Genomic DNA, 14,550 nt, shown 5'->3' with positions numbered 1-14,550 from the left:
TACAACAGTCTGCTTTATTGATCCTTGAAGTGATAATGGGAACCCCCAGGTACCGAACTGGCAGGCTTCCTTCTCGAAAGCCCAACTCCAATAGAATATTATTCCTTAGGGAGGGATTGCCACCCGCCAAGAAAATTTCACTCTTGCACAAGTTAGGACAAAGGCCACTCCAAGAGGAAAATATATTTAGAGCTTCCTTAAGGAGAGTCGCCGTAGGAAGGTGCGCCTCACAAAAAGGAAGACATCATCTGCAAAAAAGAGATGTGAAAGACCCACGCCTTGCACCTCCGGAAGAACTTGAAATCGGGCCTCGAGGAGTGCTTAAGAATGATCCCTGAGAGCACTTCCATGACCATAGTGAAAAGGTAAGGAGAGATGGGATCACCTTGGCGAAGACCTCGACCGCTCGCAAAAAACCCGTGGAGCTCTCCATTCAAAGCAATTGAAAATTTAGGAGTGCGAACACACGTCATAATTAGACTAGTGACAGTGAGGAAGCCAAAGGCCAGCATCACATTCTCAAGGAAGCCCCAATCCACGGTATCATAGGCTTTCCTGAAGTCCACCTTTATCGCACATTTAGGTAGATAAGGCTCAAGGTGGAAGCTAGAGAATAGTTCTTGAGCCAGCAATATATTGTCCCTAATTCGTCTACCTTTTATAAAACGATCGAAAAGGGCCTATCGTGTTCTTCAAAGTTAGGGCCACCCGATTAGCTAGCACCTTTGTAATACACTTGTAGATAGTGTTGCAGCAAGCGATAGGCCTATAATCCTCCACGAAGTGGCGTTGAGCACTTTCGGAACCATTACCAAGATGGTATTGTTAACCTCCCTCAAGAGTTTTCGAGTTGAAGAAATCCAACACTGCGAGTCGTTACTAAAGGACCAACCGTGTCCCAGTTTTCTTTGAAAAACTCCGCTGTGAAGCCATCCGGCCCAGGAGCCTTTCCCTTAGGCAAAGAGAAGATAGTGTTCCGGATCTCCATCTCTGTAACTGGTTGAGCAAGAAGTGCAGCCTGATCAACCGAAAGTGGATGTTGAATAACCTCCCTCAAGTCCTCTAACGAAGGTCTAATAATCTCCCCTTGCGGCATCAAGAGGTCCTCAAAGAACTCTACAAACCTTCGTTGCACCAGCCGTGGCTCCGTCACTCTGTTCCCCGAAGAGTCGAGGACGGAGAGGACTCTGTTCCTCAACTGTCTTTTGTTGACATATTGATGGAAGAATTTGGTATTTCGGTCTCCCTCCCTGAGCCATCTGACCCTGGACTTTTGCCTGAAGAAGGACTCCTCCGAGGAGCGCAACTCTGCAAAGATACACCTTTGGCTTTTCTCCACCTCAGCAAGGTTAGCAGAGAAGGGATTTAGCTGTAATTATGCTTGAGTGGCCTCCATCATCTTCCGCGCATCAAGAGTTCTAGCAGATATATTAGAGAAGGAATCTCTGTTGAGCTGCTTGAGCCGATATTTGAGAGCCTTGAGTTTAGAGACAAGCTTATACATAGGGACACCACTCCCCGGTGCATCCCACACTTGTGAGACAATTTCATTGAATTCGGGTGCTTCATCCAGTCGAAGAACTTGAAGGGCTTCCTTCGATGAGTCGGATTAAGTACCTTCACCACCATAGGCGAGTGGTCCGAGATTCTAGGAGCAAGGAAGGAGGCTTCGAGTAAGATAGATCCAAGCTCCCTTTGGGCATTCACTAGAACCCTGTCAATCTTCCTTGCTTTCCTAGAATGCCCAAGACGTAGTCCAAGTGTATCTAAAACCAACGAACCTCAAGTCTTCCGGCTCAGCTTGCTCCAAGCACTTTGTCCAAACTCATTAAAACAAGGGAGCCAATCTTCGGAGCCACCGACCCAGTCCGATGGATCCTTAATAGCATTGAAGTCCCCCAAGACAAGCCAAGGAGTGTCTCGGAGATGGGTGCTTTTCATGATGATGTCTTCCCACAGCGGTCTCCTCAGCGAAAAAGAGTGATCTCCATAAATAAAAGAAACACAGCAAGCCACCCCAGAGTCTAGGCTCTCAAGGTTCCCATGAATTGCCTGCTTGGTAAGAGAGAAGGCTTCAAACTTGACTCTCACGGGGTCCCATCCGACCCAAATTCTACCCAGGGGAAAAAGTCATAGTTTGCAGTCCAACACCAACCTCTCAATAGAGCTTCGGATATGGAGTTAAAGCGATCCTGTGGCACCTTAGTTTCCACCAAACCAACACAGCACAAGTGGTTCGAAGTAATAAAACTATGAATCTCCGCTTGCCTAGTCGAATCAACCATACCTCTAATATTCCAGCATCCTATATACATATGTACAAAAGAGGAAACGAGGAAGGGTTACCTCTTTTTCGGTGGCTTGCGACAGCTCGGAGTGGGAGCCGTTCGAGCCGATGGAGGAGGTGGGTCTGGGGGAAGCACTAGGGGCTTGTCATGGGTATTCTCCTCCTTGTTTCTCGTTGGAGGAGCCTTCGGCGATAGACTCAGGGAGGGCCTTCGGCGATTAACAAGGCGAGAGAAGATCATCATCGAGCTAAGGTGGTTAACGAGACTCATTCAACTCCGCTCCACTCCCCAGGGCCCGCATCCGGATGGCTAATGGGATCTCCCTCCATTGTCGAGGTGTGGTCATCCACCCCGATTAGTGCTTGAAGCCCACTTTGAGCCCTCCGGGTAGAGGTTGATGGCAAGCTTTTAAGAGCTGCTCTTCTTTGTCACGCTTGAGAGATGGTTCCTCTTCTCCAGCTGGCCGGATGGTCTAAATATGTCTCCTTGGGGGGAGATTTGTTCTTCTTCCCTTGACTTGTTTCCATCCAAATTCAGCCTCATTCGGATCTACCACCAGCATCGGTGAAGTCTCGAGGGCGGGCCTCCACCGATGGGGGGGGATGGGGCTGAACTTGCTTACGGCCTTGCACCGCCTTCCGACCAGTCAAAGAGGCTGCACAATTGTGCCCAAAGGAGCCACACTTCAAGCATTCCGCTGGCTTCCACTCATACTCGATGGCAATCGACCGAACGACTCCGTTTAGTCTTACCTTGGTCAAGTAGAACCTCGGCTTGTTTACTTGAAGCTCCACACAAACTCTTGCAAAGAGATCCTTTGAGATTGCTCCGTGCGTTGATCAACAAATAACAGCTTGCCAATGGTGCTCGCTGGCGCTAATTGCCGGGGCTGTCCATAGGTCAAGAGGTAGGTTCTTCAAGCGAATCCCACCGGCACCGTGGTTTGCTTCTCCCTCTTCAACTCTAGGAGCGGCTTCCATTGTTGCAAAACAAGTGCAACCCTTGCAACCGTTATATGACCTTCTTCCAAAATCTTCCTTCGGAACTCGGGGTCAAGGATGCGGAAGAAAAAGAAACCCTGGTCATCGGCGAAAACCTCAACAAGCTTCGGTCCCCAACATAGCTTGAGTGAGTTCTCCGTGAGCTGGAACGGCAAACTCTTTCCTACATAATACCCAACCAGACACTCATGCCATTTGGGATCCACCGCATCTAACACTTCTTCAGGAAGATCCACCACAGGGATATCATCCTCAAACGAGGGAGGAACAAAGGTAAGGTCATACCTTTTCGCTGCAAGTTTCGCAACATTTGCCCACGTCCAGACAGCCGGGGCGTCTGGTTTTCTCCCTTGCTTTTGTGAGGCTTGGGGCCGTTTGGAAGCCGACCTCGCTCTACTTCGTCCTCTCGAGCGCCTATCCCGGCCTACATCTTTGGGACCACGGTTTGAGGTCTCTGCTAGTGCAGGAGCCTTGCCCATGAGCATGGAGGCCCGGGCCTCCTTGTCTCGATTGAGGGGGCTAGAAGTCCTCTCCGATTCATCTCTCAATTGTGCCATATTACTCGGCTCACCACCCACAGCCATTGGAGCAGCCAGAACATTACCCAGCCAGCTAAACCCAGACCTCTACACAGCAGCCATCTAGAGAGCGAGAGACTAACCGGTCGGATGCCTCACACCTCTCGGGTTGGCCGGAAGCAGCAAGGACGGGGCAGGGTGGATGGACCAACAGTTTGTTCAAGAGCAAGGCAGCTTACACCGACGCCCTCCTCCCATTGCTAGCGGCCGAGACGCACCAGCGCTGCTCCTCAAGGGCCGAGCAACGCAGAGGTTCGGTGCGAGGGGCGCGGCACGGGGGTCGGGACGGGGAGCACCAGCAATCGTTCGGGAGCGAGCCGAGGAAGGCTTACTGAGGGTCTTTGGGGCCGCGAACCTCTGCTAGCATACCCGAGCCGCACCAGCACCGCACCTCAAAGGGCTGAGCAGCGCAGCAGTAGGCGATTCTCGTGGAGAGGCAGCTCAGATCTCGCCGAAGAGATGGAGAGAGTCGAATCCGGTCGGTGAGGAGCGAGGGCCTTCCCAGAGGAGCTGAACCCCCAATTTTCACGCCAATCGGAGGTGCGGATCGGCGGATCGAGCGGATGAAGCCGGCGAGATTCGGTTCAAAACCCCAGAGGAAGAGGCGATGAACAGTACCCGTGCGTGCATTTTGGCTCTTCTGTTGGTTTTTTTTATTGTTTTCCATTTTCATCCTTAGCGAAAAAAGAAATTTGGAAAACTTGGGGCTTCCACTTGGCTAGTCAAAACATAAAACTAATTGTCTTCTATTCTTATGTATCAACACCAACATTGTATTTCGCTATGGCAATCAAAATGTAAAACTCAATCTAAGCGTTGGTCAAGAGTATTTTGTTCTTTACTTTTTTTATTTTCTTTCCTTTCCTTTGTCCTTTTTTCTGATTTTTTTCATAAAAAAGAAAATACGGTAAAACTTTAACAAAGAAAAAGAAAAAGAAAATACAAGCAGGAGAGCTATCCCCAGTCCTCCTACCTGTGGCCGCCGCCCTATCACTGGGTCAAGGCATTGGCTATGGCCAACAAGTTCATTATTTAAGAAAATGACAACACTTCATGTACTTATTTGGAATTTTTCCAAAACCGCAACTACACTAGAATATGACATTGCCTTGCTAATAAATAACCAAGCAAATGCTGATAAGACTCATTGTAAGTATATTAAATAAGTACACAAGGAATAGAAATCCTAAATGAGAACAACATGACGATTGTGTTAGATACTTAATTGAATGCGTAGTCTCATGACCGTGTAGTTTAATGATTTCAAATAGACTCTTAACATTAACCTAGCATTATTCAATCCATCGTGGTATAAGCTAACAATGCCTCTTCTCGTAATGTCTATGCGCTCATTTTATTACAAGACTGAATATAGGAATAAATAAAGGAAACAAAAATCAACAAATTGGACGGTCCCCAGGCCGCAATCACGGCAAATAAGCTGGACCACACTTTATGAGAGAGACTCTTAAAATCTTCGAAAGGGCAAACATATGTGTCCGATTTTGTGTTGACGTGCACAAGGACGGCAACGTGGGAGCGTCCCATCACTTAGAAATATCCCGGATTGCGTGGATCAGAACATCTTCTTAAGCTAGTGGCGTGAGCTAGCCATCGTTCCCGCGCTAAACTTTAAGCATGATGACCATGCACATGTTTGATCGGCCGTGTTTTCAGTCAATTATTGTGCCAATTGACGGGTAAAGATATAGACATGATCTACATTCATATTTAGTTAATTTTGCATGTAAATTATGTTCATAATTTGTGACTCACCAATCATAGACATAATCGGAAGCATGTGAATTATGTTCATAACTTGTGACTCACCAATCATAGACATAATTGGAAGCATGTGAATTATGTTCATAACTTGTGACTCACCAATCATAGACATAATTGGAAGAATTTTCCACTGGCCAAAGATGTAGGAAAATTGATGGCGAAATTTCAAAATGAGCAATAGAAACTGGTGATACATCGTCCAAAAGGCAATGGATTTGGTAGAGTAACTTGACATCGTCTTGGTAGACATTAGGTGTAAAGGGTTTAAGGTTTTGTACAAATTTCACGTGAAATTTGGAGCCGAACATGTTACTTATTTTTGGAACTTGGAACCTACCCTACATATCTTAGAACCTAAAACCCACTCTGTCACAGGTTCTAGAGTTAGTTCTAAGTTCAATTTGGATTACACCTATATTATTAATTGAATGATTACGGTGAATTAAAACATTTTATAACAATCACTTACTACTATAATTCACTAATCATAGAGACATATAGAAAATATGAACATTAATAAAGTAAAAGTCTCAATTTTAAAATGGAAGCTCAAACTAGTATTTCTAAATTATACACTTATCATCAAATGGCATGGAATATTGCAAGATGCATGAAAACATGAACCAAGAAAACATTAGAACTTGTTCCATGTTCTAAATTACAAGTTCTAGGTTCTAAGTTTCTCCAACTAAGAACTCGAAACCTACCTATCAAAATAGGTTCCTTATTTTTTGGAACCTCAAACCTATCATGTATACCTTGGAACTTGAATCTGGAACCTATAGGTTCTTGTTGGTCCAATTCTCAAATTCCATATTTTACCATAGAATCACGCTTACCCTTAGTTCATCTCAATTAAACATTTACAATCCTTAAGTCAAAAAAAAAAAAAAAAAAATCAGCTTATATTCTTCTCCATTTTCATCCTTGACAAAAAAAAAATGGAAAATGAGGGGCTTCCTTTTAACTTGTCAAAACAAAAAGGAAATTGTCTTCTGTTGTCGTGTATCAACGCCAACATTGTGTTTCGCAATTGCAATCAACTTGAAACACATGGGAAAACTCTTCTTCAAACAGAGCTAGCTTTGACACCGAGGTGAAATAGCCAAGATAGAATTGAGTAAGTTTTATATAAGAGATAGTTGTAGATTGTACAGGTGGTTAATGATAAAGCGATATTTGTAGATTGCACAAGTGGTTATCCAAGGTAAGAAAACCTTATCTCTGTCCAATTCTTATTTATAGTACCAATTATAGTTACCATTGAGACAGTTCTCTAAATTGGAAAAGACTTACTCCCATGTGATTTAAAGGTGCCTTGATCACAAGTTCCTATCCCCTAATCACTCATCAATCTAAGGAAATTCAGGTTTGTTTTGGCATATGTTCGACATGTGCACCGGGCATTTAATAATTCCAATTGTATTCCAAGTTGCATAAGATCATGCAATCTTGATGTGTTCACTCAGAATTAAACGATAGTTATAGCTAAAACAAAACATCTCAATCACAAAAGTAAAACTCTTATGGTAGTTTTGTCTCGTAATAATTAAAACATAGGCCAAAGAAGGAAAAAATTGTAAGAAATAACCTTAAAGCGAGAGTGAAATTTGTAATAGATAGTGTAGTCGATTCAATGTGGTTTTGCCAAAAAAAAAAAATTCAAAGTGGTGAGGGTGTCGAGAGCTAATAAGAGAATGAAAATAGCATTAGCGAAAAAAGAAAGATTATTTTTTAGTATTGAATTCACAAGGTGTCATAGATTCTTGTGATTAGTGTACTGGAAATCTTAAACTTGTCACGAATATAAAATTGAGTCCAAAATTTTTCGAAAACTACAATCAAATTCTAAAATTTATCATAAAAATGCAATCGAATCCTAAAACTTTTAAAAAATTCAATCAAAGTCCTAAAACTTTCTTAAAACTTCTGTACTTTTTGAAAGTTTTAATATTCAATTACACTTTCTTAATAAGTTTTGGGATTTAATTGTACTTATTAAAAGTTTTATTACTCAGTTACACTTTCATAACAAGTTTTGGGAATTTTATTGTACTTATGCCTAGATATTTTGATGTTATTACTTTAAATAGTTTACATGAACACATGCTACACTACTTTTCAAATTTTAGGATCTTCTACATATTATGATGTTTTGCACTTATAAAAAAAAATCATTTGTCGATCTAATATGTCTGAAATAGTATTAAATTTTTCGACCCGTTAAATTCACATATCTTTTTTCATTTGGTTATGCAAACAAATATTGTTGCCACTTATCGGGGGAAAACACTAAAAATAATGTCTATCTAGAACACAAGACAACCTGGAAAAAGGAAGGCAACTTTGATGCAAGTGAAGGTGAACTGTAGTACAGTAGATGGAAGTGTTTCGACAAGCATGAAAGAAGAAAACATGAAAAATGATGCTAAAGTGTCTCGTGATCACAGGTCAACGACTTCATATGGTCTTGTAGGAGTCCAAGACCATGCTTGTCTTCATAGTTGTACATCAATGAAACCATTTTAGCAGCATTCACGCAAGCTTCAAGGAAAGGCGCGGAGAACGGACATGGAGACAGGCATTCTTTGTTGAGCAGCTTCCACGATTTCGATATCAACTCCATCACATGCTCCCTCGCGCTTTGGTACGAAGAGCCTTGATTTTCCCTCAAATAGCACTCCACATATGACCCGTCGTAGCCATTTTGATTCTCATTCTTAGAGGAATCGAATCCCCCCAAGCAAAATAATTAAATCAATAAAATAATGAAAAAACATGAATAAAAAAATTGAATAAAACCCAAATGTTGCCCGGGACGAGACCATAAAGTAGTTTACCTGGGCACATCCGAGGTCATCCCAAAGGCGAAGAATTTCAGCGACTAAGAATATTGTATTTGGCAGCGGCACCTCTTCTTTCTTTGAATCCATACTTTGGTTGGCAATATTTTGACCCATTTGAAAGAACAGGTGAGCTAGCACCAAGGGCACACCCGAAGTGATGATCCCATTCTTCAAGTAATCATCTGCCTTTGGCAATGTCCCAGAAGCGTTCCACTGAAACTCCACCAGGAATGCATTGCACAAGTTCGCCCACTGCAACATCAAATGTTATCCGACTGATAAAGGATATATCTAAAAGTAATCATAAATCAAAATCGTGTGCTTATTGAGCTTTCCTAGTAGTCGTAAATGACGAATCACTAGGAGTTCTCTCTGTCCCTCTCTGCCAGTTAGGGAGCTTAATGCTGCACTGAGCTTTCTAAGAAGCCAGGCCACGGCTACAAGATCCTGACAGAAACACCTCGATCTCGCCAAGATTTGTGTGTATGGGGGGGTGGGTGGGTTGGGTTGGGGTTGGGGTAGAAAACTCAAGCCTTATCAACCAGCCCAATACTCCTCCCCTTGGCAATGTGAGAGAAAAGACATGCACTTAACTTCGCCCACTTTTAGGTCCTAGTCGCCAGCCAGCACAACCTCCCTTGCCAGCCCAATACTCCTCCCTTGCTGAAGACGAAAATTGGTTTTTGTGGCTTTAATTTGAAGAAGTGAACACAAACTTCAAAATGATGACCACAATATTGGAGGGTGGTGAGATATAGTTGACAAAGGGACAAGGATACGATGAACGTTGAGTTTTAGTTCAGTGTTGTGAATCTCAAATTAAGTGATGCTCATTTAGATTTGAGATAGGAGTTAGCAACATGACTGGGGACAGAGGTTCTTATCAATAATAATTCTATATCAATACCATCTGTTTCAAGAATCTTGTGGGGTTCCATCCATGCTTCTCAAAGATGATGTTGCCAAAATCATTTGTAATATCACTGAGAACCTTGAAGCATTTTTCATGTACTCTGGAAGCTGCTCAGCACACGCATCATCCCATCTGAAGGGAAAATGCAAGAAAAAATTAAATTGGCAGCATAGCATAAATGTCTAATGTAGGATTTTTTTTTTCCTATGTAATAGTTGCGACATAATAGGTAAAATGAGATATCTATATATGTATACCTTTTAATGACTCCTGTAAAGAGAATTAGCTCATCAACCTTGCCATAGACATCAAATATGTCATCAATAATGTACACGAGAGAGATGGGCTTAACGAGCTCAACCCTAAGCTCAGACAAGCTTGGATCTGTGAGAATTGCTATGGACCACAAGTACCATTTTAGTGGCTGGTCTCTAGCAAACTTCATCTCCTCTCCCAATCCAGACTCTTTCCACCACCTGAAATATAGGAAACGTATGAGGAAATACTATATATAGAGTACATAATAGTATACTCATATATATGAACAAATTATTCATTTAAAGATTCCTATCTCCCAATCCAGATCTCACATGAAATATAGAGAAATACTATATCTAGAGTAAATAATAGAAAATGGAGATCTAGATTAGAGAAAAGTCCATCATTTTCCGAATAGTTTTTAGCGAAACTGGTTTAAGTCATGTTAAACTATGATTTGTGAGTTTGGTCTTAGTCTGAACCTAAATGCCAACTTCCTAGATTTATAAATATAAATATAGCATCTTATTTCTGCATCGATAGACTTGAATTAGGGCCAACTATCAAAAGGCCATCTTTGTCATATGTTAATCATCTATCGTCCTTCAATTGAGCAAAAATTTGCATAAGTAATTAATTAGTTACTCACGTATTAATTTGGTGATTCTCCTTTTGGTGCATAGATTGTACAATTCTTCGCTCTCTATTTGCCACTTCTAATAAGTCTTCGATCCATGAGTTCACGCCAGGCATATCGTTTACAAAACTTAGAGGGGCTAGTGATCTTGCGAAGCTCTTGCGATATGGATATCACAATGTACTTTCTATCATTCTCACTTGTTCGGGATCAAGATCACATGTCAACAATTCGTTGAGACACTTGCTGCTAAAGCATTTGGCTTCATCGAGTATATCCTCTCCTTCTATGCTCATTTGTGATGCTTCGTATAATTCCATCCTTCCCTTGACATTTCCTTCCACTTTCATAATAAAACCTTTTCCCTTATCCTTGAAGTATTCAAACACATCTGCATAAAAAGCATAAGGACTCTAGTACATCGAAAAAGTATAGTCTACAATCTAATTTATACGTTGCATGATTCAAAATTATGATATGACAAAAAAAATCCTAAATTGGTTAAAACTATTTCATCATATGAAAATTTTAAATTTTTTAATGAAAAGAAACTTAAAAGGAGAAAAAAATGGAAGAAATGGGCAAATCAACTGAAAAATTCTAGGTTTTATCATTTTGGTTTCTGTAATATGAATGATTAGATTAGACAAGATTCCCTCCAAGTTCTTTCCATTTTAAAAATAACTCCAGAAAATTAATGAATTGCTTACTATCTGCCATATGTCCTCGCATGTAACATGAAATGATAGATACCCATTGGAAAGGTTATCTCAATTAAATATTTCCAATTCTTAAGTCAACAAAAAATTCAAAAGATCAGCTTATATTCTTTTCCATTTTCATCCTTAACAAAAAAAAAAAAAAAAAAAAAGAAGGAAAATTTGGGGCTTCCACTTGACTAGTCAAAACGAAAACAAATATATGTCTTCTGTTGTTATGGATCAACAGCAACATTTTATTTTGCTATTGCAATCGACTTGAAACTCATGGGTAACAAACCTGCAGGCACATCATAACCTTCTTGCCGAAGAAGTCGAAACCGGAGAGCAATCTCATAGACATTATCTTTGCCATGATTCAGAGAGGTAAAATGTGTGTATTGCCACCGTAGAATAGCTTTTATCTGTTCTTGGAATAGGGGTTTGATTCCTAGCCGCTGAATCATGTCGACAATGATCAAACTTTCTACGGGCTCACCTCCCACGTTATTCAGAAAACCTATAATGCTCTTTATTTTTTCTTCATGTTTGGTCCCAGAATTATCCTGCATCATGGAAATCCATAATTACAAGTGGAGGTCGATGTTATAATGCCAAAAAAAGAACTTAAGCAGAGAAAAAACAAAATTTGCGATACTTTTTCCCATGTAATTGTAAGAAATTATTGTAATGAAGCAAAAAAATAAATCAGAAAAAGCTCGAAAGAGCAGAGACAAACACAATGGATGAAGTAATTAACTGATAATTTGTCATAAAGTCATATATGGTAATTTAGTACGATATGATTTTTTTTCTGTTGATGTTAATTTTATTATAGTAAAGCTTAGTATGATCATATGTACTAGGACATATTATCTGACCTTACAAGCCAGTCCAGGTTGAAATTGTTTCAAATGGTCAAATCTAACAGGGAGTTAATAAGTCGGTTGTTTATAGCAGATTCATTCCAACAGAACCTGGAAAGAAGTCATTTTTTTGATACTACACATTTAGATACGAATTGACATAATACACATACTCATGCATAAAAAAAATTGTTTCCTTAAAAAAAATATTTAAAATTATCCACATGTCAAAAATAGTAAAAGGTAAAAAAACAATTTAAAGATACAATCTAAACATAATATTAGCAGATAAATTAAAATGTACACTTTAGCTATGATGAAAAGCAAAAGTATACTCACATTATCAGGGAACATGTTGAAATGTCCTAAATGTGTTAACACCCATTCCTGTGTATAAATGTGTTTCACATACTCATACTTGTAAATGAGTTATAGTATTGTGTTCTTATTGATACAAGAACACAGTGGCCACTTAATAGGGTTCAAGGTCGGCTAGTGAGATGATGGGAAATAAGCTTCATCGTCGAGAGGGAAAAAGCCCGGATCACCAGCTAAGGCCCCTAAATGACCGCTCAGTGATAAACGAATAATTTGATGGGATTCAATCTTTAACAATTGCAACTACCCATTGCAAGGAATTTAGTTCTTACAAGTAAATGCTCAAGACCCAAGTAAGCTTACAAAGTTCATCATAATCAAGTGCTTTTTGGGTCGTCTTAGACCTTGCAATTGACTTTATGCTCAAAATATCTTGAAACTTTTTATTTTATCTTAAATACAAATGATTTTATTGTTACTAATATAGTCTAGCCTCTGCTCTTCTTTCTTTAGATCCCTTGTTTCACTCCGATAATATCTTAAATCAGGTCGATACAGAGGAAAAAGCTGTGTTTCTATGCTATTAAGTGGGTAAAATAACTAAAACAAAATATGTCTTAAGTCACCAACTTGACCCTTAGCCCAAGTGTTATATTTGGTTATTTACTAAAATATCTTTTTGGAGGAGAATGATGGATTGCTCGTGTGGACGATCACATTTAATAAACATGTATTGTTTGGATTAGCCATCTTGGTTACACCCTATGCCGACATAACACGATTAATATGACATGACATGAATTTCCAGCCCTAGACAAGTCCACCGCGCCCACAGTAGGAGCTAGGTGATCAGAACGAGCTTGGGTAATTATTTGCCCTAATATGTGTAATTCCATGTGTAAAGATTTAGTACAAATTTATATTTATTCTCTATTATCTAAAGTTTTGTGCCCGATGACCCAGGAGACATCCCAATTTTCACTGGAGCGGTCATACATGCCCCACAAAATAATGCTTGCAAGGAAAACACTACGTCTGTGATTTTCTTTTCTTTTTTTTTTCTCACGATCTAAGGAAAGAAAAGAAAAGGTGAAGATAAAAGGCTAAGATCAGTGAATTTACCAGATGAGTTTGCTCTGTGTCACTGCTCGATGATTGCATTTGGTTAGGTCGAGACACTGTGAAGCTGGAATCGATGGTCGAACCCTTCACAGTACTAATCACAGGGAGAGAAGAGAAGCGCGAAGATTGCTAAGGATGGGAAAAGAAAATTCCTTGATGGGATGTAGGTGTGCTTTAGATGGCCTATTTATAGTGAAAAACAAGAAGTGCCTAAAATATATTGATGGGGAGATGATAACGGGACGGTACTGTTATTCATAGGAGAGCAACGGCATGGTGAAGACCACATATTTTTTCCACCTTGGCACAATCATAAAATAAGGGAATAATGGAAAAGAAACTTATTAATATTATCAATGTCAGATATTTTTGCATTAAGTGAAAAAAATAAAAACGATCTAAACATCTTTATTTCAAGAGAAAATATAGGATTAGCGGCAACACCGTTGCAAAACATTTATACTCTTGTAGTTTTTTAATCAAGATCTTTTCTGTTTCACCAAGAAAATGGGAAAAAAAATTGCAGCCCCAAATTGAAAGAGTTATTTTTAATCAAAAGTTAGTGTCCACATCAATGACTTCCAATTAATACATCACTCTGCAGGGATGGAAGACTTAACCGTGGGTTATTTTATTCCATAAGTAAAAATCCATGCATTTTTTTTTTTTTCATTTGAAAAGTGAGGATAGTTTTGTTCTATATGTAATCCATGCATCTTGTTTGGGATTTGGCTGAAAGTACTCTAAGGGAAACGTTATAATACCATCAAAAGGAACTGCAAAAATATTTCTAAGTTCAATATTCCAAGTTGCATAATAAAATCATAATACCCTGTGAACTGGCAATATGTATAGTCACAATCTCTATGACTTTCCCAACCTCCGGTTGCCAAATCCTCGCAAATAAGAATTTGTGGTCGTTAATGGTAAATGATGATACCATCATATTAGCAGCACTCAATTAGCGAAAAATAAGAAGTGCCTAAGACGATATCTTTTGTACTGATTTAAATGCGTGGACAGGAATTTTTGTTGACGGCGAGAAAGCTGGTTCACGCGATTTTATCACCACTTTTCCGTACGTACGATCGTCCGGGGTTAACGGGAAAGAATTCAAGAGAGTTTGTCTTCAGGTGTCTGCTCATTCAACAGAGCAGGGGCGTGATTCATGCCCTGTTTGTGCTCTTGCCTTGAAAGAGAGACGCAGTTCACACCCAAGCCAATCAAAATTGGTTTTGTC

General features: G+C 40.1%; 1 protein-coding gene and 1 long non-coding RNA gene across 2 annotated transcripts; both read right to left on the bottom strand.

Moving 5' to 3' along the window:
• Nucleotides 1–9,506: 9,506 nt before the first annotated feature.
• Nucleotides 9,507–10,344, bottom strand: LOC120293322. The gene is made up of 3 exons (XR_005551075.1): nucleotides 10,319–10,344; nucleotides 9,669–9,887; nucleotides 9,507–9,543 (listed from the first exon to the last, which is right to left on the bottom strand). It is a non-coding gene; the product is annotated as an uncharacterized LOC120293322 (long non-coding RNA).
• A 135-nt stretch (nucleotides 10,345–10,479) lies between these two features.
• LOC120293968 ((3S,6E)-nerolidol synthase 1-like) lies at nucleotides 10,480–13,412 on the bottom strand. Its single transcript, XM_039313805.1, has 3 exons — nucleotides 13,311–13,412; nucleotides 11,306–11,570; nucleotides 10,480–10,697 (listed from the first exon to the last, which is right to left on the bottom strand). Exons 1-3 carry the CDS (start codon nucleotides 13,347–13,349, stop codon nucleotides 10,480–10,482), a joined length of 522 nt encoding a protein of 173 aa, XP_039169739.1. The 5' UTR covers nucleotides 13,350–13,412.
• Nucleotides 13,413–14,550: the final 1,138 nt, after the last annotated feature.

The sequence above is a fragment of the Eucalyptus grandis genome, chromosome 5 (genome assembly GCF_016545825.1).
Source record: "Eucalyptus grandis isolate ANBG69807.140 chromosome 5, ASM1654582v1, whole genome shotgun sequence".
Lineage (NCBI taxonomy): Eukaryota > Viridiplantae > Streptophyta > Magnoliopsida > Myrtales > Myrtaceae > Eucalyptus > Eucalyptus grandis.
Note: the sequence above shows the minus strand (reverse complement) of the source record. Positions and strands in the feature narration are given on the sequence as shown.

What these genes read in the sequence shown, in the direction of transcription:
- LOC120293968 (XM_039313805.1), bottom strand. Translation starts at nt 13,349, where the DNA reads ATGCAATCATCGAGCAGTGACACAGAGCAAACTCATCTG. An exon ending in ACACAGAGCAAACTCATCTG is followed by an intron (nt 11,571 to 13,310) that starts GTAAATTCACTG and finishes TCCATGATGCAG; the next exon opens with GATAATTCTGGGACCAAACA. An exon ending in AGGTTATGATGTGCCTGCAG is followed by an intron (nt 10,698 to 11,305) that starts GTTTGTTACCCA and finishes CTTTTTATGCAG; the next exon opens with ATGTGTTTGAATACTTCAAG.